General features: G+C 34.2%; 2 protein-coding genes across 5 annotated transcripts; both read right to left on the bottom strand.

Moving 5' to 3' along the window:
• Nucleotides 1–264: 264 nt before the first annotated feature.
• LOC110110098 (NAC domain-containing protein 71) lies at nucleotides 265–2,597 on the bottom strand. The gene is made up of 4 exons (XM_020841407.2): nucleotides 1,862–2,597; nucleotides 1,400–1,677; nucleotides 1,040–1,306; nucleotides 265–937 (listed from the first exon to the last, which is right to left on the bottom strand). Exons 1-4 carry the CDS (start codon nucleotides 2,007–2,009, stop codon nucleotides 635–637), a joined length of 996 nt encoding a protein of 331 aa, XP_020697066.1. The 5' UTR covers nucleotides 2,010–2,597; the 3' UTR covers nucleotides 265–634.
• Nucleotides 2,598–5,181: 2,584 nt separating this feature from the next.
• Nucleotides 5,182–26,090, bottom strand: LOC110110107 (pentatricopeptide repeat-containing protein At4g21190). 4 transcript variants are annotated; one of them, XM_020841421.2, is made up of 6 exons: nucleotides 25,753–26,089; nucleotides 14,174–14,255; nucleotides 12,800–12,898; nucleotides 10,233–10,376; nucleotides 9,914–10,126; nucleotides 5,182–5,905 (listed from the first exon to the last, which is right to left on the bottom strand). In XM_020841421.2, the coding sequence occupies exons 2-6, from the start codon at nucleotides 14,252–14,254 to the stop codon at nucleotides 5,504–5,506; spliced, it is 939 nt and encodes a 312-aa protein (XP_020697080.1). In that variant the 5' UTR covers nucleotide 14,255; nucleotides 25,753–26,089; the 3' UTR covers nucleotides 5,182–5,503. The 4 variants fall into 4 exon arrangements, with proteins under 4 accessions (XP_020697080.1, XP_020697079.1, XP_020697083.1 ...); XM_020841420.2 differs by having other exon boundaries at nucleotides 14,174–14,263; XM_020841424.2 differs by lacking the exon at nucleotides 12,800–12,898 and having other exon boundaries at nucleotides 25,753–26,090.
• Nucleotides 26,091–27,079: the final 989 nt, after the last annotated feature.

A 27,079-nucleotide genomic window follows, 5' to 3' on the forward strand; every position in this document is an offset into this window, starting at 1 on the left:
AATCATTCTTATTCAAAAAAAAAAAATGATCGCACGAGTTTGCCATTGTTCAAGTAGGCGCACAACAATATAGCACTTTTTAATGTTTTTCTTATAAAAAAAATTGAAATTATTGTGCATGGAACTTTGAAATATCATACCAAAGCATCAGCCTTCCTCTCCTTCATCAAGTAGTCCTATTCATAACTTTAGCTATGCCTAAATATAAAATTTTCATCAAGAAACAAAAAAATTACGGATCATAGATTTTACACTCCACAACCCTATCCCAGAATCAAAAGCTTCTTGTTATTTAATAAATCCACAAGCTAGATTTTGATGACATGATAGTCTAAGTAGAAACTTAGGCTTTGTTTGTGACGGTTTCTTATTTCTTCTTAAAGGAGCTTTCTTTTGTACTAAAAAGTTATTTTAAGAAGCAACAAAAAAATCATCCAATCGAAGCCTTAGATGTACCTCACCACTTGCAAACACCAATAAAATTATCTCCAATTGCAAGTATAACAAGGTTTCTTTTGGAGATCTTTACTCTCAACTTATCAACTAAGCTTACTCATATTTCTTTATCAGGGCAATCAGTAAAAGACGTTGCCTCTAGACATAGCTCATATACTTCAGCATTATATAAAAACATTCAAACCATATACTTGAAACTATCTTCCTGAGAGCATAGATTTGGTTCATCTGCACTAGCTTGACGGCATAATGGAGTATATATCATGGGATTCCAAGCTTCAAATCCTGGCACCGACATGTTCTCTTCATTGAAGTAGAAGTTCATGCAATGCATTGGGCTTGGACAGATTGAAGCTTCGTCTGTGAAACTTGAACAAGATGCAACTGGAGACATTCCATTAATTTGACAAGTTTCTGTAGAGTAAGTAGGAAATGGAGTTGGGAATATCTTCTCAGATATGTCATTTTCAAGTGAAATAATCTGAAAGAAATCATAAATTCAGGGGAAACAATGTCAACTAGACCTCATTTTGATATAAAACTTCTTTCATTTTTTGTTTGATAACTTTTCCATGAATGTTACCTTTGAAGCACGTGAAAGAACAAGCGGTGACTGATATTTGGTTTGACAAGAATCTGCTATATGTTGGGCTACCTCAAAGCTATTTCCATAGGAAAAAGCTTCAGGGAATGTGTCATTGCCCAGATCAAGGAGGTTTATCACTTCACTACTGCATTTTGTCTTGCAGATTTCACTTGTGGAAGAATCAAGAGCCATTTTAGCTTTAGCCTCTCCTAGCTGATGCAAATGATCACTTCTTTTAACAACACGGCACAAAGCAAAAGCTCCCTGGAGGAAAAGATGGAGAATTAAACATATATGTTGAATTTTTATCAGCAAAAATGCTTGTTAAGAAGCAAATTCAATTGCAGATTACTTAACCAAGAAAGATATGTTTCCTTGAGGAAGATCATCATATAAACGGTACTCATGCATAACCCAATCAGTTCTTTCTCCTCCAGGAGCTCTTCCCCGGTAGAAAAAAAGAGTTTTCCTTAGTCCTTTGATGGAAGACTCACAGATGATTTTTCTATCTTTACCAGTAGCTTTCCAATAGCCTGAACTGGTTGCTCTATTTGTGCGAGAACCGTTCGGATATTTTTGATTGCGAGGGCAGAAGAAGAACCATTCCATGTCTCTTTTTGGCAGGAATGATTTTTCTTTAAACAATAGAGTAAATAAAGGATAGCAGATCAGAATATTATAGTACAGAACAAATTTTGGTCACAGTTCATATGAAAAGATAACAAGCTCTTAGCACTTTTAGAGGGTAAAGTTAAACTTTTTTTTTTCTTAGCTCTGAAGTATTTAGATAGAAAGGAGTGACAAAAGCTGGAATTTTACCTGGTAACTCCCATGGATCAAACTTGTACAGGTCAATAACTGGAATCACTTCAAGCTCAATCTTCAGCCCATCCACTTTCCTCTTTAAGAAATATTCCACCAATTCAACATCCGTAGGGTGGAAGCGGAAACCAGGAGGTAAAGACATATCACCCACCCTTCGAAGTTATAACAATTTTGAAATCCGAGTTTGAAAATTTCTAAAAGACCTAGCTTTAGGCTGAAATAATTTAAAATAAAAAGCTGCACACTACTTCATTAGATCGAAGTATGTTTTTTAACGGCCAATGCTGTATCTATTGAAGATTTGAAATATCCAAAAATAGAAGCTTTTCTGAACGCGATGTTTCTCCACAACGAAGCAGAATTTACGTAGTATAATACTCTTCCGCAACAGAACCATTATTCTAAGGAACTTCAGTGCTTTGGAGAACACGAAGTTCTCCGATTGAGGAACACAGGTAGAACTCAGAACCTAGATTTTAATAGGAAGATAAATGTAGACGGTAGATCAAAAGAAAGTCAAATAAAGATGTGATTTGAGAGCAGTGAGATAATCAAAATCTCAAATTTGGTTGTAAAATCGAAGATAGATGAACCTAATAGAAAGAGAACAAGTTAAGTGCTTTTTTATAGAAAAAGGAAAGGGAACGCCGAAGCAGCCGAAGCAGCCGAAAGCAGGATTTTGTTCGTATGAATTATGAAACAACCCCTAAAGCTTTCAAAAGCGAGGGATGTTCAGACTCGAACCGTTTTCCCCCAATAATTTGTTGAACAAATGCTAAAGCACTTAAAGTTAAAAAGAATAGTCATTCAGAGTAATATGTTTTATGTAGCTAATTTTAATTTATTGGTTAAGTAAAATTATTGTGTGATGAGTGTCGTTCGGAGGCGATTCAATACCCGCCATGTCACATCTTTGCCGTGCAGCACAGTTGCGCACTCGTTGTGTACCAGGTGATATGATGCGTTCTGATTCGCCTTCGGACAGTCCGGTGCTGCACATAATAATTTCTCATTGCTTAGAGCTTTGACTATCAATCAAGATGTCTTAAATTTAAAGCTAGCAAATTTGATGTGTTTGCAAGTTTGCTTTCGCTTAGTCAAATGTTCAAAAAAAGAGTTATATGCTCTCTTTCTCTCTAATTTAGGATTCTAAGTAACATAATACACTGTTAAAATCTCTGCCTGCCGGTATTAAATTTGCTGGAAAAATAAAGGCTAAAAACAACATCAATCATCAAATGTAAGTAAATGATATAGTTCAATGCTTGAAATGTTAACTAATTGAGCTTGGCCAGTTAGCCTCATTGTCAATAATGACCCAAAGACAAGATTTATTAGAAAAAGAAGTTTCTCAGTAGTTACTAAAGATTAAGATTTTATTTGAGACAATTTTTTTACTGTTTTTTAAAGCAATTTTTTAATTCAAAATTTTAAATTTCTTACTAAAAAAATTACTTTAAGAAGCAGTAAAAAAAACATCCCAATTGAAGCCTAAGACTACAATATTCTAAACCTCTCTCTCTTTTCTCTCTCTAAATAAAACTACTTGATAATAGCCTTGTCAGCATGGTACTAAATTTTCCTTGAAGTTTCAAGGGAATGATTGAAGCTATGGGCCTGACGACGTGCAATTAGACAAAATAATTTATTAATTTGGTGGATCAAATATTTAGAAATAATATATATTACCCAATTTAATTTGAATGCATTCATCAATCAAAAAAGTTAAAAAAAAAATGTTCTTGATACAACAACAACAAGAAGCATTTATCTTAATATGTCGGATCTGTAATTATTTTTCTCTATGATGTCTTATGAAGAATTAAAATCTCATTTAAATATACTAAAAAAATCATTTCTAATACTTTATTTTAAAATCTATCTCTATTTTTTTAACGTAGATTGAATCTAATAGATCTACTCTCCTAATAGAGTCATCAGAAGGCTAATGTTTTACATAACTAAATCATCTAAGACGACTCCCACTAATCTTTATCGGTCAGTGAAGCTACTCCAATCTTTTTATGGCAATATTTTTTTTTGGAAAACTGATAGCAGCATATTCTTGATGGTATGAACCCTTAGAAAATTTTAATCAAAAGTTTACAAAGGAACTTCAATCTGACTCAGAGAACATCTCTTTTGTTATTTATTATGAGTAAATGATCAAAAGCTGTGAGGGAGGATTGAAAAAGCTGTGATTTTTTTATTATTTTTTTAAATATGATTTTTAATTTCAACTTTTGAAGCAATCAATAATAGATTGCAGTGAAGAAGACGGAGAAGAAGACAAAAAATGTGAGAGTGGGAATAATACAGAGCTTCTTTGGCAGTAAAGAGAGAGACCCTATCCGACGACTTGAAGAACACAGCTTTCGGTGGTAGGTTTTTGTCTATGATATGATGGATGATTCACCATTGATGCCACATTGGGACTATGAGGCTTAATAAATCTTTCTTTTTTTTTTTTAATCTTTTAAGGCTTAATAATAGGATGAACGCATGCGAGCCTCTTTTAATACAAATATTTTATGAGCCAAATTTTTATTAAAAAAATGCTTTAGAAACAATAAAAAAATAGTCTTTTTATTTGAAATAATTTTCTTACTGTTTATTAGAGCAGTTTTTTAATATAAAAATTTTAATTTTTGTATTAGAAAATTATTTTTAAAACCAGTTAAAAAACTGCCCCAAATAAAACCAACCTATATTAAATAACTTCAGATAAATAAATAAATACTTATTAGTGTTCAAATACATGTGAATGAAATTTTCTACTACAACAACAACAACAAGCCTTTATCCCACTACGTGGGATCGGCTACATGTGATTGGAATTTTCTAATAAGTCAAAAATTTTTACTTAAAAACAAGTAATAAAAAATTGAGTTGTAAGGCACAATTTAAGTTCCCTCCAACTCCCTAACAAATAATATAAGAAGCAAATATTTGGTTGGAATTGATTGAGTATTTGTTAACCTCACAAGTCTTTGAGTATTTCTCTTATACAAAAACAATAATATTAAACATTTATCCTATTATGTAGGGTAGGCTACCTGAATCCTTTTTCTCAATTATTTCCTATTAAAAGATTTTTAAATCTAATAAAAAAATATCATTTATAGATCTTTTTAGATACACCTCTACTTTTTTTAACATAAACCGAATTTAATGCATCTACTCTCTTAATCAAACCATTTGAGACGACTCTCTAATCTTATTTGCCACTGAAACTATTCCAACTTTTTCATGTATATACTTGTTTCACATTCTATCTGTAAGTGTAAAACTACTCATCCACTTGAGTATTCTCATCTCTACAACACTTAACTTTATGCTTCTCTTTTAAATGACAAAATTATGCGCCATAAAACCTTACAGTTCTCACCACCATCTCACAATTTTTTCCTAAATTTGAGGATAAGGTGGTCGAATCCAAGTAAGAATCTCACAAATTACAGGCAATGAATAACATTCTTCATCTGTAACATATTTAATTTCAGAAAATTTTTTTTGCAAATCATGACCTTATGTCACACAAGCTCTCATAAGCTGCTTAAATGGTGATGTGAAAAGCAGCCATGGATGACAAATCTAGGTGCAAATTTGCATTAAGATTTCATCCAGAAGGCAATATTACCCTGCATCTTGGACTGGTATTTGCTGCCGCACTCTTTCATCTTCATTATTGTTAAGCACAGTTAATTGCTCCAGCACAATCTCAGTTTCAACTTCACCATCAGCTCCTGTAAATTGTTCTTCCTCACTCTCAGCTTCAACTTCATCATCATAAGCACCAGTAATCAGTTTCCTTCGAATCTCACTTTTAGCTTCAATATCATCAGCTTCACTGGACTGTTTTACTCGAATTTTAACACGTTTCCCTTTGATGTAGCGATATTCCCAGTTAGGTGGAGGGTATTTCATATGCAATTTCTCATATTTGTCATGCATGCCTAAGTTCTGAAACACCTCACCAACCATCTTCACAATGGATCGATCAGGCCTGACGCCAAGTTCTTCCATATCAGCAAATACCTGGAAAAAGAGAAAAGCTCACAGACTGAAGCTAAAATCTGGATATGAGGGATAGGGATAGGGCCATTTAGATAAAAATACAACAACATTAACAACATCAAGCCTTTGTCCCACTACATGGGGTCGGCTACATGAATCTTTTTTCGTTGTGAGTTGTTAAAAGTCAAATTATCATTTAAATCTAATAAAGAAAGATCATTTCTAATATTTTCTAACCAAGTGTTTTTTAGGTCTACCTCAACTTTCCTAACTAGGTCATCGGAAGGCCTCCGTTTAATGTTGCCAAACCATCTAAGGCGGCTCTCTCTAATCTTATCTTCCACTGGAGCTACTCCAACCTTTTCACGTACAAAAAAAAAACATTCTTTAAGTGGACATATTTAGGCACACTAACATTGGACATTTCACATTTCTCATCATGCTCAAGCTAATCTTAGCCCCTATGGGTTAGTTTGTTTTGATGCAAGTATCAAAAAAGAGGTTGGAACTTAATCCCATAACTAAGGCTTCGTTTGGGACGGCTTTTTTACCACTTCTTAAAACGGCTTTTTAATAAAAAATTAAAATTTTATTACTATAAAGCTTATTTAAGAAGCAGTAAAAAAGTCATCACAAACGAAGCCTAAATTCAAATGTTTGTTCCTAGAAACTACCAATTACAAGTGCATTGACTTCAGTTTTTCCTTAGGTAAAATTTTAAGAAATATTAAATTAATAAGAGTAAGAATAAAAGTGATGCACAAGATTGTGCGAATTATAGAGGTATTAAGTTAATTTGACATACTTTAAAACTATGGGAGCGAGTTATGGAACATAGGTTGCGGCGTGATACTAATGTTTCTCAAAATCAATTTGGATTCATGCCGGGTAGGTCGACTATGTGTTGACTAACAAAAAAAAATCAATACAGATAATACTGAACGGATGAAAAATAACCGCCTCTGACGACCCCACTTAGCCGGAAAATGCACCTCTTCAGAGACACATCAAGTATATCACACTTAAAAATCATAAACAAAGATTATTGGGTCAAATTGAAATATATATGGATTTTGCTTCTTGCAACAATTTAGTATTAGCAACTAAGTCAATAACAACATCAAAAGAAGCTAATGGCAAGAGTACAATCTTCATTGGGCAAGTCATATTTACTGCTAGAGGATATATTGTTAGTTTCTAGATGAGAAGCATGAGACTGAACTAAAAAAATTTTGATCAAGCATAGAAAATTACTTTTCATTGCCTTAATTATCAATTTTAGTCAACAAAATTCAGTTGACGGAAATATTTGAATTGAAGTATTGGCAATGAGCATTGGTAAAAGAAGCACACTTTATGTAAGCTTCCAAAAAAAAAAATCAGAAACTGCTGCAGTTGTATCTACAATTGCTCCATACCGGTTTCCATGAACAAAAGTAGATTCGATGAACTTTTCACTTGTTGTGGCCTACAGAAATCCAAAGGTGGAAGGAAATTTTGTTGTTAACTTGCTACTTATGTGTCGTTATCAATTGAAGAGGAATGAAGCTGTTGACTAATTCAAAGTAAAATAAATAAATAAAAGATTTTAGTTTTTTTTTTTTTTTAAGCAGTGTATCTCTCCACAATCCTGATTTAATATTCAAAAGATGCATCTCCTCATGGCCTCCAAGCCGACCCCACAATATCAAAACGATGCAATGTTTCGTTTCAACAACTACCATCTAGTAATCTATTCAATAAAAGGGATGGAAGAGAAAGAACGAGGGACATTGGGAATTTCTCTAAGAATTTCTTGCTCTCACACCGTCTAAAGATCGGCTACCTTTTGTTCGTGAAATTGTCGTTTGTCTACAAGATAATTGTCGTTTTTCTAAAGAATTCGCAACCGGACTTTTCTATTCGAAGAGGGCACTCACTTCGTCTGCTCCGTTTGCAAGCACTTAGCCAAACGAATTTGTATAACAGGTATAAGCATATTCGCTTTGCACGATCCGCACTTACCGTAAAAATCCCAATCTCCGATCCACTTCCGGCCATCTCCGTCTACAGAATTCTGCTTGCATCTCCTATACTCAAGCGAAATCTGAAATTATGTCATCCACTTAAAGAGAAAGTCCATCATTAGTATTTCGTCCTATTCTAAAATAAGAAATATAAACTATCTGCATGAAGTTATCTTGAACTATTTAACTATAATATGCATGCGTCCTTTGCCTACCTAAAAGTTTTTTCATAGGTTTTAATTGCCTGTGCAACTGAAGTCATTTACTTCAGATGGTAATGATTCTAAAGCAATATTACTATTTTGTCCTCATAAGAATTCTACCTTATCCCATTTCTTAAATAATGAAGTTTAATATCAAGATATTATGTTACAGAATTATGATATCAAATTATCATGTTCTATTCCAATTCCATTTTTTAATTCTATTCTCCGATTTTCCTTGTGATCATTCTATTCCATTTTAATTTCAATTTCTAATTTGGCTTATGATTAAATATGCCAACAAATTACATTGATTTCAAAATGAAATATTTATGTTAGCATCGAACAAATAATAAATTACATAAGCCCTCCCACCGTCCATTTTAAATCTGGTCAGGAAGAATTTAAATCGAAGACCCCGGTCGTCGTACCTTAGGTCCGATCGGGATGGTTTGAAATTGAAGACCTGCGCCGTTGATTTTTAATCCGGGCAGATGGTTTGGAATCTGAAGACCTCGTGTCGTCGACCTTAGGTCCGACCGAGATGGTTTTAAATTTGAAGACCTCACGCAGTCGATCTTAGATCCTGGTGGGATGGTTTAAAATCGAAGACCCTACGCCGTCGACCTTAGGTCCGGGTAGGAAGAAATTTCGGCAGATGCCGTCCCGATTTCTCCCTCGGTGGGGAGGAGACGCCGGGAGGCTGCCGGAATTTCCTTAAAATCAAGAGGGAAATTCAATTTGAATTTTGATTTAACTGAAATGTTAAAATTGATCTTTAAATTAACTGATTCAGTTAATTATGATTTAATAAGAATTAATTTATTAAGATCAATCAAATAATTGATTAATTGAGATCTTTGAAATCTTTTATCTCATCAAATGCGTGGGAGTGGAGAACTTACAAACATTTATTACTCTCCCAAATGCCGCTCAACATAAGTGAAACTTTGTTGGTTATCGTTTTAACCCAAAGACTATTCTTGAGAGGCTTCGAATGTCTCTAAATGAGATTGCTTTGAATGTCTCTAAATGAGACATCTTTTAAAAAACAAAAAAGACCTAAAAAGACTTGGTTAGAAAATATTAGGAATGACCTTTCTTTATTAGATTTAAACGAGAATTTGACTTTTAATAGGACACAATGGAGAAAAAGGATTCATGTAGCCGACCCCACGTAGTGGGATAAAGGCTTGATGTTGTTGTTGTTGTTGTAATAAATTTACTTGTAATCACCTAATTAATAAAATAATATAAAGTGGTTAGAAGCGAAAATAAACAAACAAGCATCATTACAGCTTACTTCTAAAACTATACTGAAATCACTTGAAACGCTTACGCTGAAATTATTCATGGTACAATCATGCCTGAGTATGCCCGGTCCAGCTCCAGCATCTTACCATCAAACTATTGAGCTAAAATTCAAGGTCCTAATTAGGAGTAATTTTTCTGTGCGGACGTCGAACGTCATCCAGAGCCCAATGAATTAGGAGTAATTTACTGTAGCTCGGTACCACTCAGTACCAGATGATGTGGCGCATTTTCATTGGGCTCCGGACTTTAGTTGTGTCCGGTGTCCGCACAGAATAATTTTTCCTAATTAGCATGCCACTCAATACTAGGTTTTCTAGATGGCTTTTTAAACTACACCAATTGATGATATGAATAATATAGGATTCCAAGGTAGCTTATCGTTTTATAGTTCTGATGCTTTATTTGTGATAACGGCCTCACCCAGTTGTGTACTTAGACGGCAACTTCTCTAGCTCATGTGAGCTCCTAGGATACGGATTAAAAATAAAAGAATAGAATTGCTATACCTCAAACATCTTTTCGTTCAAGCCTTTACTGTAGTATAAAGAGATCATTTTCATAAAGAAAACGCGAGGAAGACTTTCCAAATATTGTGAAAATATTTTCGTCCATAATTCTTCTGCTTCTTCAAGCCTTCCATCCTCCGCCAAAGCATTTAATAAGGTGTAATAGGTTCCCAGGGTTTGTCCCTGGCCTTTGCTTAACATCCACTTTATCACCTACAACCAAAAGTTCACAATCTGGAATAAATGGAGATTTGAATCAATGAAGCGTAAGAAGAACAAAGAGGGGGGAGAAAGTCATATATTTTAGTGTGGTAGATACCTGAATTATTCTCTTCCATTCCTTCTGAAACTCGAGTGTCTTCAGTGCCTTCTTGATTACGATCAAAGGAAACTCCAAATCCCAAGCAATGAATGAATCAAGAGCTCCATAAACCTCTTCTTTAACATTTGACAATTCCTTTATCTGGGAGACAAAAAAGAAGCAGCAGCTAACAGAATATGAAAATTATCCAGAGCGTTTCTCGGCCTTAAGCCATATTTCCTACAGGTATGAAGTTTCAGAACCAGGGAATTTAAACTAATCACCTTACGCACCACATTCTATATCCAGTCTTTATGCTATTTCAATCACACATTAACAAATTCAGCCTTGGAAGAGAAAAGAGAAGCTACCATATATGAAAATCACAAAGAGCAGTTCTGTCTTCTCTTACAGGCATCAAGTTCCAGAACCAGAAAGTAAAACTCAATAAAAGAAAATTGGTTCTTGTTTTATGTCTCCAATTCAACTGTTGAATGATAATTGGTCAACCAAGCAACAATATGATCCATGAAGTTTTCAAGGTATCAAGGAACTGGGTCACAACTCATGGCCAGTTACTTCAATTTCCAGGCGTTAGAGAAGCCAAGACAACATTAAAGCTATAACAACACGTGCGGCTAGATGGGAGGTAACACTAGAGTAACCTGCCGCCATATGGGAAAGTCAATTGGGTTGCTTTGGAGTGTGAGCTTAGAATGATATAGCATAACGTATTGTAATTTTAAACGAGAAATTTTATCCCAAGAATATTATATTTGACTTATGTTAAGACCCGGTTGAGAAAGTAACATGTTGTCACATAAAACAGCGGCCTTCAGATGACCCGGTTGAGAAAGTAGATGCATTAGACTTGACTTATGTTAAGAAAGGCAGAGGTAGACCTTAAAAACTTGGTTATATAATATTAGAAATGACCTTTCTTTATTAGATTTAAATGAGAATTTAACTCTTGACATAACACAATGGAGAAAAAGAATTCATGTAGCCGACCACACATAGTTGGATAAAGGCTTGTTGTTGATATTGTTGTTGTAATGTAATTTTTATCTCTTTAGAGTTATATGATTTACAATTTTCTTTATAGTTCAAAAGTGTAACACAATATTTTGAAATACAATTAAGATTACTCTTTTTTCCCCTCAAAACTTAACTTGGCGGCAAGTTTGTCATCACTTGCTTTGGTGAGATTGAGTGATACCCATACTTTGGTACGAGCATATTGGTTACCTAGTTAGTTTCCTGCTAATTCTCTTGTATTGCTTGCAATCTTCTTTCACAACTCTTCTAGGATAAAGCATCACTTCATTAGGTGAGAAATTCTCTTATCTCAAAATTTGAAAGCACTACGGCCCAAGTTAGCTCGATTGACAACCTTATATGCAAATCTTTATGGGCGATAATCTTATCAAATCTTTATTTATAATTCAAAGGAGTGATTGAATTTAAGAGGGATGCTATAATCCAACAATGCATTAACAACTAAATCACTTTATTCATCTAATCCTCTCTTTCTCTCTCTTTATATATATATATATATCTGAGAGAGAGAGAGAGAGAGAGAGAGAGAGAGAGAGAGAGAGAGAGAGAGAGAGACGTTATCGAGAACCCTGACATATCTATCCATCTATATTGCTTCAAGGGCAATCTTCTCTTCCAAATTAACCCTATCAGATAATTAATAAACATCTTAAAAGTACTACCATATTTCTCATTAAATCATTAAGAATTTATCATATTTTGATCGCCCTTCCTTCATCTCTCCCCCTTTTGTGTATTACACTTAGGTAACTCTAAACATAGGTAGTGAACTTCATTAAATTGCTTTGGAATGCTTCCTTCCTTGAAATGCATTCAAAGGATGCACTTCTATTTCAAATCAACCCTAAAAGATACTTGGAATTTTACTTATTAAATCCTTAAGAATCTATTTTATTTTTATCCAAGCTTCCGCTAAAAAACATCACCTCCAACAAAACTAGTAAAATCAACACCACTTATATATAACAAATTGTAGCATGAGCATCTCGTATATCATCTTTGTGGAATTGGAATATGAAACAATGTCTACATAAATTGACGAAGGGTTACTGAATAGTTTTATTGATTTTGTATTTTTTTACTTAGATTTTATAGGTCAAAGATGTATAGTGACTCAAAAAATGACTTAACATTTTCTAGTTTTTGAACAACACAATGCTCTTAACAGATAAAAATTCAAATGCAAGTACAATTGCTGATTAAAAAGCAGATTTGTTGCGACTATCATGATTATAATAAAATTTGAATGATTTTGCAGCTCTCACGATGATGCTTATTAGTTACAAGATTGATGAAACCTTATAAGGAACCTTTAAGATGGAGCAAACGTGTTAGCCTGCAATCATGTAGATGGGATAACAATGTAAGGTCATGGCTGCTAATGTGACTGGATATTAAGATACCCTATAAGTTTGATGGACAGATTCTGCTTGCTACGCTTGAGGGAATAATTGTGTTATCATGCTACATGCAATGGTTCCCTGAAGAAATAAGTTGTAATTGCTGAGAGAACGTATTCAACTTACAGATTCAACAAGCTTTTGTGATTTGGAGATGGTGCCAATCCTATTCCTGGTTTTCCATACACGAGGGAATCTGGGTCTGGGACCCCTGGCATGACATACCTGACGTACATGTCATCGCTATATATGAAGGAAATGTAGGAACCCACAGGAAGGAAAAAAACTGATGTTAAAATGTAAAAGACTGAAAAATCTCCATAAAAAAATACACATTGAATAGGTTTTGCACAAATTTGCAGCAAGAAACACTTCAACACATTCTTAAACAACTATAGGTCTTAATCAGGATTATGAAAAACACCAAAGGCATGATCCAATAACATCTTTTTGAGGTGAAATAATATACGTAAGCGTTTAAGGCGAGCATGTTGAAAACCATAAGCATTTCAGTAATGAATATCAGCAGTCATCTGTAATACTTCAAATAAGACTTTACAATGATAAATTTATCAGAACAAAAAAAATCAAAAGATTTTCTTTTTTAGGATCACAAATAATGAATCACATGGCCCCATGACCATACTTAGGGAGGAAAATCAAAGAAAAGACGGTCTCTAAAACTGATTCTACAATTCATCAATCAACAAGACACTTGCAAAAGAATGACAAAAACAGCTTGAACTGTCATTAACTCCATCAAGGAGTCATGTACCACATTATGGTGGCTTTTATAATTTAGCAGTCAATTAATAGTGAATTTTCTATGGCTGCTGGCTCAGAGCGAATCCATACGAATCCATAAAAGCCCAAGGTCCTAGAGCTGAACTTGTATAAAACGATAAATAGTTTAATGGATGTTTCCGTAAGTTATATAATTTATGTTGAAGTTAAAATAGATAGACATTTAAACAGTCTGTGTTATAGGCCAAAAAGCTTTTTTAGCTCTCAAAATTAGTCTTATTTTATGCAAGGGTAGCTACATCTGGAAGATATAAAACTTTACAGTTTGTGTTGGCTACAACCAACGAGGCTCAAAAATTTTGTGTAGTTTCTTCTTTTACGTTTACTTTAGACATTCTTCTCTTATCCTTCTCAACAAGATTTCATAAATCTATTTTTAATAATGCTGAATCATATTTGATTTGCTGGATTTAGTAATTGAAGCTTATAAATTTAAAAAATAAAATATTTGCAAATATATAAAATTAAAGCAAAACCTGAAGAAAAAACAGAAGCTAAAAGTAAACAGAAGAGCTGTTACATGGTATGCAGTACGATCCCTTTCAGTTATTGAATTTACAAAGCATAATCAATCAAATTGGTATATATATATCAATGGCAAATATGCTACTTCATGACATACAAAGGACTAGTAATGTGCCAAATTAAACAAAACAAATTTCTTCAAAATTAGCATCTACAGAGATTATAGTTTACCACTGTACAATCCAGCTTCTGGGAGGGTTCGTTCACTTGTATTCTTGTCAGAATCGATGGTGGATAAATGGTGCAGAGCATTCTGAAAATCTAATAGAATTACTAGTCAAAAAAATGGAGCATTATATAAACAACCGTATTCAATCAAATATAAAACTACTAACAAAAAAATGCATTAAAATTACAAATTGTAACTGCAACCACAACAAGAAATCACGCATATCTCCCCTTGAAATAAGTATGCAATATGTAGAAAACTACCTTGGGCGAAATTTTAGTTAGGACAACAACAACAACATCAAGCCTTTATCCCACTACGTGGGGTCGGCTACATGAATCCTTTTTCTCCATTGTGTCCTATTAAAGGTCAAATTCTCGTTTAAATCTAATAAAGAAAGGTCATTCCTAATATTTTCTAACCAAGTATTTTTAGGTCTACTCATCTCTGTCACACTTAACTTAGTATTATGCTTCTCTTTTAATGGCCAACATTCGGCACCATAAAGCATTGCAGGCCTCACTATCATCTTATAGAATTTTCCCTTAAGTTTGAGGGGTACATTTCTATCACATAACAAGCCCGATGCATTCCTCCACTTCAACCATCCAATTTGAATTCTGCTGATAATATCCCCATCTATTTCACCATCACTCTGAACAATAGATCCAAGATATCTAAAACGTGTACTCTTATTAATGACTTGATCGCCCAAAGTCACAATCCCTTCAGTAGGTCTATTACTACTAAAATTACACTCCATATATTCTGTTTTAGATCTACTCAAGCGAAAACCTTTAGACTCTAAGGTTGACCTCCATAATTCAAGTTTACCTTCAACTCCCTCTCTAGTCTTATCAACAAGAAGAATATCATCAGCAAAAAGCATACACCAAGGTACATCCTCTTGCAAATGTCTAGTGAGAACATCCATGACTAAAGCAAATAGATATGGGCTTAAGGCTGATCCTTGATGTAACCCAACCGAAATAGGGAAATACTTGGTCAAACCACCTTGTGTTTGAACACAAGTAATAGCTCCTGCATACATATCTTTAATGATTTGAATATAAGCATTATTGACTCCTTTCTTTTCAAGAACTCTCCATAGCACTTCTCTTGGAACTTTATCATATGCTTTTTCTAAATCAATAGATATCATATGTAGATCCTCCTTATTTTCTCTATATTTCTCCATCAAACCTCTTAATAAATGTATGGCTTCCATAGTCGACCTACCCGGCATGAATCCAAATTGATTTTGAGAAACATTAGTATCACGCCGCAACCTATGCTCCATAACTCGCTCCCATAGTTTTAAAGTATGACACATTAACTTAATACCTCTATAATTCGTGCAATCCTGTGCATCGCCTTTATTCTTAAAAATAGGAATTAACATATTCATTCTCCACTCATCCGGCATCTTTTTAGTCTTCAAAATAGTATTAAAAAGTTTAGTAAGCCAATAAATTATTTCATCTCCTAAGCATTTCCACACCTTTATTGGAATATCATCAGGTCCAACAACTTTTCCATCCTTCATTCTATTTAAGGCCTCTCTAACTTCGGTTTTACTAATACGCCGATAAAAACAGAAATCTTTATTTTCATTTAGGGTGCTAAGGTCACTATAGTCAATCTTATTTTCATAATTTTCATTAAAAAGTTTAGCAAAATATCTCATCCACCTTTATTGAATATCTTCTAAGAAAAGTATTTTTTGATCTTCATCCTTAATACACTTCACTTGAACTAAATCCTTACTACTCTTATCTTTTTGTTTGGCTAACTTATACATATATCTTTCTCCCTCCTTAATATCTAATATATTATATAAATCACTAAAAGCTAAGGTCTTTGCATCGCATATTACTTTTTTAGATTCCTTACGAGCCTCTTTATTTCTTTTCCAATTATCAGAATTTTAAAATTAAACCAATTTTTATAACAAATCTTCTTATTCTTAATTTTTTCTTGCACATTTGGATTCCACCACCAACTATTTTTATTATTATGAGTTTTTTCTTTGGATACTCCAAGCACATCTTTTGCAATATTCTTAATATCACTAGCAATTTCTTCCCACATAACATTAACATCCTCATGCACGGATAAATCTTAATATCTAAAATCTTACTCTAAAAAATATTTTTGTTAATATTCTTTAAATGCCCCGATCTAATCCTAGAATATCGTTTTACTTTATTTTTTATTATATGCCCCTTTATCTTAAAATCCAAAACTAATAATCGATGTTGGGTAAATAAATTTTCACTCGGAATAACTTTACAATCTTTGCAATCTAAACAATCTAATTTTCTTATAAGAAAATAGTCAATCTGGGTTGTACTATATCCATTTTTATAAGTGATGAGATGCTTTCCGTTTCTTAAATAAGGTATTAGCAATTGAAAAATCATTAGCTAAACAAAAATCTAATATGATCTTGCCACCTTGATTTGTTGTTCTAAAATCATAGCCACCATGAATGCTTTTAAAATCATCTACCTCTCCACCAACATGTCCATTTAAATCTCCTCCAATAAACTCTTTCTTCTAAAGGTATCTTTTGTAATAATTCCTCTAAGTCATTCCAAAAATTTAATTTAAATCTCATATCCAAACCTACTTAAGGAGTATAAGTACTTATAATATTAACAATCTTATCATCAACAATAATCTTTAAAGCTATAATTCTATCTCTAATCCTATTAATTTTTATAACATTATCCTTCAAACTCTTATCAATAATAACGCCTACACCATTTATAGTACGACTCCTACCCGAATACGAAAGTTTAAATCATAAACTATCAATTTCCTTAGCCTTCTCTCCAACCCATTTAGTTTCCTGAATGCACAAAATATTTATCTTCCTATGAACATAATATCTATTAATTCCATTAATTTTCCTGTAAGGGAACCTATATTCCAACTTCCTATCCTAATTTTAGTTTCATGGACTAGCTTCTTTGTCCACATCCGTCCTTGATGTGGAAACCCTTGCCTATTTAACACTACACCCAGGCGCTGGTACAGCGGCCCTTGCACACTTGTCACTGTATTCAGGCCATACAGCGCGTCGCTTTCAGGGAACGCTCTAGCAATAACACAATTTCTTAAAGGATTCATGACATTATTATTCGACGAGTTTTACGCTGACTGTCGACTACCTAACGCAACCCTCTATTTTTCTCATCCAGGACTTGGGAATGGCAACGGTAGTGTTTAATTTTAAGAAGGACCATGTGTTTAATTTAATCAAGCAGAATGAGCGCTGTTAAAATTCATTTAAGAATATGTAACCCCCATGCATTTTAATAAAATGTTTTCATTAAATGCAAAATATCCAAAAAAAACCATTAATGTTTTCATGAAAATGCTTTTTTTTTTTTGTATTTTCTACCTTCGTCGCATGCACGTGAAATCCATTCAGGGATATTAAAAGCTTGGTCAGATAATAGGTAGGTAAGCAAAATATGAGCGAGGAGCATTTGAGGTATTTTACTATTATAAATAGTGTTGACCCCTAACTGCATAACCAACCCCACTACCCATGATCTCTCTCATGTAACTCCCTCTCAAGGCAATAAGAACCTCAAGTTGAATTGAAACCGCTCTATTCCATATTTGCATGCGCACTCACGCAGACAAAAATCGAAACTCCCTCCCACCCACTCTCTATCTCTGTCTCATGATCAAAGCCAACTGCAAGCATCCCGCAAGCAACTCCTCTCATAATCACTCAACCACACAAGAAGCCGAAACCTTCCACTTGTTGTGCCGTCGACCCGACTCTGAAGCCCACACCGCACGCCTAAGCTGTCGAAGTCATCCAAGATCCAGTCTTCCCGCCGCGAGCCTGGATCCTCCTTCGTCTGAACTGATACCTGGTTCTGATCCTTCTCCCCATTTGCCTCAAGCCAGCCCTATGATCCGACCTCCAGCTCTCTGTCTGACCCGTGCCGACCTCCCTCCATCAAAGCCCTAGCTGGCTCGAGCCCGTCTGATCTCCTCTTCCTTCTTTTTTGTTTATCTATATATAATTGTTGCGGACTAGAATATACGCAGCGATAGAGTTAAAAACTTTCGTCTCAGTGTTGTATGGATATCTAGCACACAAACAGAGGAGAAATAGCAACATCAGGATTTTTACGTTGAAAACCCTGAAAGGGGAAAAACCACGGGACCACGCCCAGTTGAAAGAATTCCACTAGTGTTTGCTTGAAATACAAGAGGCTGACTCCTCCTTAAAATTTAGGACGATCAGATTACAATGAATCACTTCAGGATTAAACACCAGTAACAACGTCGGGCAGAGTTCCGACGTCACTTGGAGATCGGGCGAAATTTTGGCGTTCTTTGGAGGTCGGGCAGAATTCCGGCGTCGATCGGAAGTTGGGCAGAATTTCGGCGTCGGGCAGAACTCTGGCGTCACTTGAGCGTCGAGCAAAATTCCGACGTCACTCGGGCGTCGGGCAGAATTCCAGCATCACTCGAGCGTCGGGCGGAATTCCAGCGATGGCCCTGGAGGATTTTCTTCCCTCCAATCCTTCTCTTCTTCTCTTTTTCTTCTTCTCCTCTTCCTCTTGCTTGGGTCCCCTCTCATGAGAAATGAGGGGTCTATTTATAGATATTATGGAGTGGTATGACTTGTAAACAGGTGAGAGATCAGGGGTAAATAGGGAGTGGTCGGATGGACAACCGATATTGAATCCCTTGATCGTGCACCGTTCGTCAGACATTTGAAGGTCTTAATGATGTCGGAATTCGGCGATCTTGGGCTCGTTGGATTTGTCTCGTCGAGTCGCTCGATTCGACAATAAGAACATCATATTTGGAAACCGTTTGGTAACTCAAATTATGATTTGAACTTTCCAATAGCGCTTCGGGTGCTTGATTTGGACTCATTTGGGCTCGAATTGAGTCGAATTTGGTGTCGTTGAGTTCGTATTTCCGAGACGCTCAGTTTGACTGTAAGTTCACTAAAATCGGAGTTTAGGTGATCCCGAATTTAATTTTTGAAGTTTCTGACTCGATTTTGGCTACTGAAATTGAAATTGATAAATGACCTTCACATAATTAATTTAAAATAAAGTCTATCATTTCAAATTAAAGTAATTATTATTATTATTATTATGATTTTAATTGATAAAAAAAGGATCACACTTGAATCATACTTATAATTCTATTTTGGATGGCCGAGATTGGAATCATTTACTTTGAAATGACTCCAATATTGGTGGATTTAATCTTAGGCTCCCAACCATCAATGTGGATTGACTAGTTGGGATGAGCTAATTACATAATATGATTACCATGGTCATTGGAGAGGAAGTAAAACCGAAATAAAAATTTAGAGTCCATGCTGCCAATCTTTGATCACATATTACCTATGATATTGGAATTAAAAAGAGTACCAAACTATGATTCTAATTGATCACAAAGGACTTGATGATTTTGGCATATGGAAATTTCCAAAAGGTGTTTTTGACTAAGTTTTTTTCTCCTGGAAGCATAGTCTTTCAAATTATTCCAGTTTCTTCAATTAGCAAGTGAATGCAACTTTTCCTGCCACATAATTTTGCATAGCATATCATAAAGAGCATACAAAAAACAAATTGCAAAATCTTCCTAGGATCATCATTTGAAGATATGTCAACTTGGATTTTGATTTCTACTTCTCCTGACTTGGGAAACAGCTTGAAGCAAAGGGATAAGGCACAAGTCCTACTAGATATGGAAGCTAACAGTCATGACCAAAAAATATGACACCTCTAGGGAACATTTTGGACCCTAGGGCTACTATTGTAGATGCATCGGGTGATACCGTGATAGCAGGGTTATTGGAACAAGTGATGGTTTCTTGTATAAATGAGGGCTGCCATTTTGTAGAAATTTGGGAAAAATAAATTCATACGATGTGATAATTACAAGCCATTTGAGTGTATATGATGTTCTGAGATCTGATGACTTCCACAGTTGTTTGATGAAATTCAAGCTCACTAATCAACTTATGCATCCCTTAGATTGCTTGAAGTAGCTAGCATTATCCCTAGCAAAATGCAGTTAGAAGAAGCATCTCAAACAAGTTCATGGCCATTATAGTATCAAAGAATTGATCATAAGGAAGAAAACATTTCTCTGTTTTATTTTGCTAAAGATAACAATAGTTATGAGAAGAGTTGCAGCCGTCTATTAAATATTTGGGATTTTTACATACATAACATTTGAAACTATTGTAATTACATATCAAACACCTAAACTTTTGTATTTACTGATATACCACCTAAAATCACATTTTTCATCTATTCTAACACAACGTTATTATCACCGTCAAAATCTCTATTGGACTGCCGCCTCCTCCCTCATCGGCCTGCTGCTGCCAATCTCCGAACAAGTTCTCCAGAACTAGGCGTGGAGCTTGTTGAAAAGGACGGTGGTAAACTACAGAGGTCGCTCGGTTGGGACGGTAGCTGCAAACAATCCCATGGAGGTGGCGCACATCAGGTGAATTTCCCATCAACTTTTTAGATTTCTTCTTGGTTAAATTGGTGATATGTCAAAGATTTTTGAAGTTTGTTGGACTTGAATGCCAGCGGAACACCAAGCATTACTAAACCTCCAGAGAAGCCTTGATGATGAAATTTGTATAGACGATGATTGGAAGGTCTTACAGCTAAAGAGAAATATTACATGAACGTAAACCAAATAGGGAGAATACGTCATGGATTTGTGAAAAATATTCAAGTGCCTCTACAACAACTCCAATATATTGCTGAAAATACATCTGCATACTTCGACAACTGTGCTAAAATTGCTAACACCCATGTCTGAGAATGTTGTGTGGGTCAAATATTCAAGTTCCATCATCCTCCTTGAAAGGATTGGAATTAACATAACTTGAACTGAACATCTAAATTGCAAATCTTTTAAAGCGATTCGTTAAATCCCCAATGATGGCCGCGTTGATAGTAAATTTCAACCGGATGGGATCAATTCTCAAAAGCATATAAGAACTTCAAAATCTAATCACAAAAACTTAAAATTAAAACCCATCCACTTTCCGCAACCGTTTGTCGGGATGATAAATTTAAAATTAACCTCAATTAATAAAGAGCGAATGTCATGTCAGGTGTATCACTAAGATTCATCCTCAAATAAACTCTTGCTAGCAGGGACGTGGCACGTGTTCTCTGATCGTGCAAATGTAAAGCCTCTTAGCATATTTATTTAGAATATTAATAGAAGAAGAGAAAGAATGATTGAGTTATTCTACGAAAATATGTTGAGAGGCTTTAAATTTGTGGGAAAGTATGTTTGTTAATGATGCTTTTCATAACTCAATGCCACTTGTCGTCTTCTGTCACTAACTACTATCTATCATTAGTTATCAGTTATGAATGTCAAATTGATTCAAAAAAATTTGCTATTAGTTAATCTTTTTTATTCTTTGCTAGTTTTGTATCTTACAAGTCATGGGCTTCTCTTTTTTTATGTCGATCTATACTACTTTTAGATTCATAGAATTCATTTTGGATTGCTTGGTTCGCCTAACTATAATGCATATTTGAAGAATTGATCTTCATCACCATTAGCATTATCCCACCTATTTATGATTTGGCTCTATCAATCATCAACAATATTTTGTGCAAAGTTTTTTGCACATTTTCTACTTATATTAACTTTAGCTTATCACCTATCTTTCTTCTCTGCATAACTTTAGCTTATCACCTATCTTTCTTCTCTGCATAGCTCATGAATAATTGTTTGTATACCTTAGTGAATTTGTGGATGCATCAAACTCGCAAAAAAATGATAATTTTTTTCTAAAAAAAATCGATACTTAAATAGTATATATTATTGGAGGCATAGTTGCTCTTAATAGATTTGTTTGTGGTAGAAAAAATTTGAGAAGGATCATGTGTTCATTTTAATTAAGAAGAATTAGCATCGTTCTTTTGCATTATCTGCTTTGAAAGTGTACTAAAAAATTCCATAATTCATGGGTATTCAAAGCTTAGTTGGGTGATCAAAGCTTGGTTGGAAGATAAGGGAGAAGCATCCTAGGCTTGGATTTCTATAAATAATAATGAAATTCAGTTGAATTCTATCTTTTATCTTTTCGTTCTCTTTAGAGATAGCATTGAAATTAGGTTAATTTCATGATTAATTTTTAATTAGCATAATTTTATTTTATTTTACTTCAAGTAGTTATAATTATTTTTCATTATAATTAACATATTGTAATTTATAATTCTAATCTTAATTTTGTAATTATTTTTTGTTATACTATTTTTTTATTTTGATTTTTTTGTAATAGTTTAGTAAATAAAGATTAGAGTTTTGCTGAGTCAACTGTTAAGACAAACTGTACTTATATCCTCATTTATGTATATATTTTAAAAGTTTTTAGTGAAATTTTATGAATGAACGTGTGTTAAGTGGGATTATATATCATTTAATCATATTTTTCTCATGATATTTTGTAATCATGATTAATTTTTCAAATGGTAGATCCACTGTTATTGAACAAAACCACCTAATTTGACTTCTTCTGCCAAACATATAAGTAAATGAACCATAATCGTGAAGAATAATGGAAAGAATGATTTTTTCATCTAGCAGAAAGTCATTATAATTTTATTTTGCAACATCTCCAATTCATTTGGAATGATAACATTTGCATAAATTGATTTCAAGAAATGTGATATCTCTACAAGAATGTGCATTGCCTCATTTGATGTTGCACTTGATCCAAAAGCAATGGCAGAATCTCCTCTATAAGAACATGACAATCATGGTTTTTAAGGCCAATCACTTTACATTCAACTACGTTGACACATCTCGATATATTTGATGCATATCCTTTAGGCAATTTAAGAATCTGTGACGCTTTTTATTCCAATATCAACCAGATCTTGTCGTGCATGTAAATTATCTTTGGACTTATCTAGGTCAAAAAAAGTAGCAATAAAATTATCATAAATATTTTTCCCGGTATGCATAACATCCAGGTTATGTGTCAATAAGTTATACTCCAAATAAGGTAGGTCATAAGAAATAGACTTCTTCTTCCATCCCTCAGGCGGTTGTACATTATGAACTCTTTTCAACCCAACTTTAGTAAATTTGCTAGTAGAGAACTGCATCTTCTTTAAATTAGATAGAATTTCAATGCCACTTTTCCTTTTAGGCTCATTTTGGACTTCTTATGAGTTATCGAAGTGATGTTTTTTATGGCAAAAAATATGATCATGTGGCAGCCAACGTCGATGACTCACATATGTGAATTTCTTACCCTTATATAGCCATAGATATTCTTTATTTTCTAAGCAACAAGGGCAAGAAAATATCCCTTTTGTGCTCTACCCAGATAACATGTCATATGCAGGGAAATCATTATAGTCCACATTAATGCAGCAAACATGTTAAAAGTTTGCTTAGTTATAGCACCGTAGCATTGAATTAAATGCCATAATTTATATAACTCTTGAATCAGTGGTTGAAGATAAATGTCAATAGTATTCCCTGGACTTTTCTCCCTGGTATAATAGTTGATAGAATGAAATAATTTTACTTCATTCCAATCCAAGGCGGCATGATATATGGAACTAAAAGTACGTGCCAAACACTGTGCGTACTACTCATAATCTTGAAAAGATTGAAGCCATCCGTAGATAAAGCAAGGTGAACATTACATGGATCATTTGCGAAATCAGAGTATCGCAAGTTAAAAGATATCCACGCTTCTCCATCAGCAGGATGACGTAGTAAGCCATCTACATTTCTAGGCTTTACATGCAAAATCATTTCCTCAGTAGATTTCTTTATTTGAATAATCTTTGCAATCTATGAATTAATGAGAAATATCGAATAATTTTGGTTGACTTCATATAATTTTTTTCATTTAATAGATCTCTTCTTAGTACTTGACCATCTTGATACTCCACAAATGTGATATACCTATTGATTGGGGTTATCTTTACAAAACAACATGCATTCATTAGGACATGCATCAATCTTTGTATATCTATGATTAAATGCTTTCATTATCTTCTTCACTTCATATGTATTCTTAAACAACAATGCTCCTTCGGAAAAAGCAACAATCAAATAGGTCCAGCAACATGTTAAATATCTTGAAGTCCAAGAACATAAACACTTCAAATGAAATAAGTGCGTGATTAAAGATGGTTTTGAGAATGACTTACACCCATGGTACAATTCTGTTCGTATATCATGCATAAATTTTGTAAATTCTTCAACATCACCATTCAGTTGATCAACATTGACCTCATTCTATTCATCCATTAAATTTATGGTCGCATTATTTGGACAAAATGTGTCTCTTAATAATTCTTCTATATCACCTATGTTCACATGCTCAGTATGAACAGTTGCATCCTCTAAATTCGATGTAACATGAAATGTTTCATTTGTTGCACTTTCACCTACATTGTAATGTTCTTCCGCATGTTGATTCCATACAATATATCCAAGAAAAAATTCTTTACAGATTAAGTGATCTCTAACATCTATCATTGAATGGAAGTAGTACCTATTAATGCATGATTAGCGGGGACATAAAATCTTTCCATATGAATTCTAGCTTGTACTTGCAAACTCTAGAAAATTATTAACACCATTTATGAAATAACGACTCGATTTAGCTTTTGTAATCTAGCTCTTGTCCATATCTAGAGGAAAATAAACTTTGAAATCATTGGCTAGAATAAATATTCATTCAGATTGTATAGAAGAATGTTCTAAAAAAATTTAGGCATATAATGGAATATAATTTCTATCAAACAATGAACTAGAACAAATTGATTGGAGTTTGTTGTTAGCCCAAATCAACCATAACAAGATCTTGATAGCTCTTTATTTGTACATATCAGTTTTGGTCAAATCTAAACACCACAAAAAATGTACATCAAAATTAAAGTAGGATTTTTTTTTTCATCACAAACAACTTCTTATTCAAGTAAATGAAAAGCTGTCTACTCATGCCCTTTACCTTCATTCCAAAACTATTTCAACCCACATAATTCTCCATATACTAACCTCATTTTTCTTTTGATTGATTTTGCAGTAGTAATCATCACCTATGGCCTCTCCCTCACACAACAAAAACAACAAAATTTTCTTATTATGAAAATTCAATAGCCAAGTAGTTAGCATATAGATTGTTGACTAAATAATTTAATCGATTGATGACAGCATATTCAAATAATTATTTGACTAACTATAATCGATTAATTACAACCACATAAAACTAATCCATGACATGCAATTTTGAAATAGTTGACTTAAAATAAAACTAGAAATGAGCAATAATTATCACAAATAATTTCAGCTACCACCAAATGGTCGGTTGCTGTAAAGTTGACCTTTCTCTTGTGGTTGTCATTTAATTAGGGACAAGTCAGGCTTTTTCAGTTCATTAACTATTTGGTGGATAGAATAATAGGCTAAATTGAATAAATATAAATAATGAACAATGAAAAACACTTCTGAAACACGCTTCTGAACTGAAAAAAAAAACGACATCAAATAAGCTAGTAATTGTTATTACCTCACTGTTTCGTCGCAGTTTTGATTGAGCTAGGGTGAGGGAGGCACAGTGAGAGGTCGGCTGCGGCGTACACGCGGTGGACGGTCAGCCGTCTCTTGTAGGAGCTCGATGGAAGAAGAGAAGAAACTGTTCGCACGATCTAGGGCACGGGACGATTGAGTCGAGCTTGCTGGTTGATGCGTCCGCGTACACACTCGATCGATGAAGAGGAGCTGGCTGCAGCGTTCATTCGAGCTTGGGTTACTGCTGGGAGAGGGAGCCGAGCCTGGGAGACCGAGGCGGGATCGGGAGAGGGAGCCGGGATTCTCTCAAGCTAGGGCAAGGGTTGTTTTACTGTTTTCTAAAATAATTGTTTAATTAAAAAAATTTAATTTAAATAATTTTTATATTAAAATTTTATTTTAAAAAATAAAAAAAATATCCTAAATGAAATCTTAAATCGAAAATAAAAGTTTCGGATTAAACCGCGGTTGTGTCGACCATTTTTAAAATGTCACTATTAGATATTTCAAAAAATATTAATTTTTAATATGGTTAAAAATTCTAATTATCATATTCATAATAGTTTTCATAATTACTTTCTAGAGTACTTTCATAATTGTCGTGTCCTGAAATATTTGCGACGTTAGAGAAATATAAAGTTTAATGTCTTAGCTTTGTACGAAGATCCAGCACACAATCATATAAAAAGATAGGGTACATTATTTATAAGAGACACCAATATTTTTACATGGAAAATTCTAAAAAGTAGAAAAACTACGGGGTCTAACTCAATTTGAATAAATTTACTAGTATTTGCAGTTGATTACAAATGAGGCCCTTCATTGGAGGGAAGGTCTTGACTTGGTGTAATAAATATATATCATATAGAATGCATTATATGATGGAAATAGGAAAAATCAGTATTAATATGTTTGTTTGGTCTGCATGACCCTAGTAGTTGGAAGTGGCGAATGTCATAAAGATCATTATCTTTCGATGAAGGTTAGACGGATCCTAGTTGACAGGCAACGGTGGTTGGAAAGACCATAATATGGTGATAGAGTTTGAAATGATCGTTGTTTGACGATGGAGGTCAGAAAGATCGTATTCAGCAAGTGACGGAGGTTGGAAAGATAGTTGTGTGTCAACGGAGGTCGGAAGGACCGTAGTCGGTGGCGAGGCAAAAGTCAAATGTCAGTTGGTGACTAAGAAGAAGTCCGACATCAATCGATGGTCTAGCAAAAGTATGTCATCGGTTGGCGGTCGGGAAGAAATCTAACGTCTGTTGGTGGCCGCAGAGAAGTTTGGCGTCAGTTGACATCCAAGTGTAAATCCGACGTCAATC

Source organism: Dendrobium catenatum, unplaced genomic scaffold (genome assembly GCF_001605985.2).
Source record: "Dendrobium catenatum unplaced genomic scaffold, ASM160598v2 original_scaffold_155404, whole genome shotgun sequence".
Classification (NCBI taxonomy): Eukaryota; Viridiplantae; Streptophyta; class Magnoliopsida; order Asparagales; family Orchidaceae; genus Dendrobium; species Dendrobium catenatum.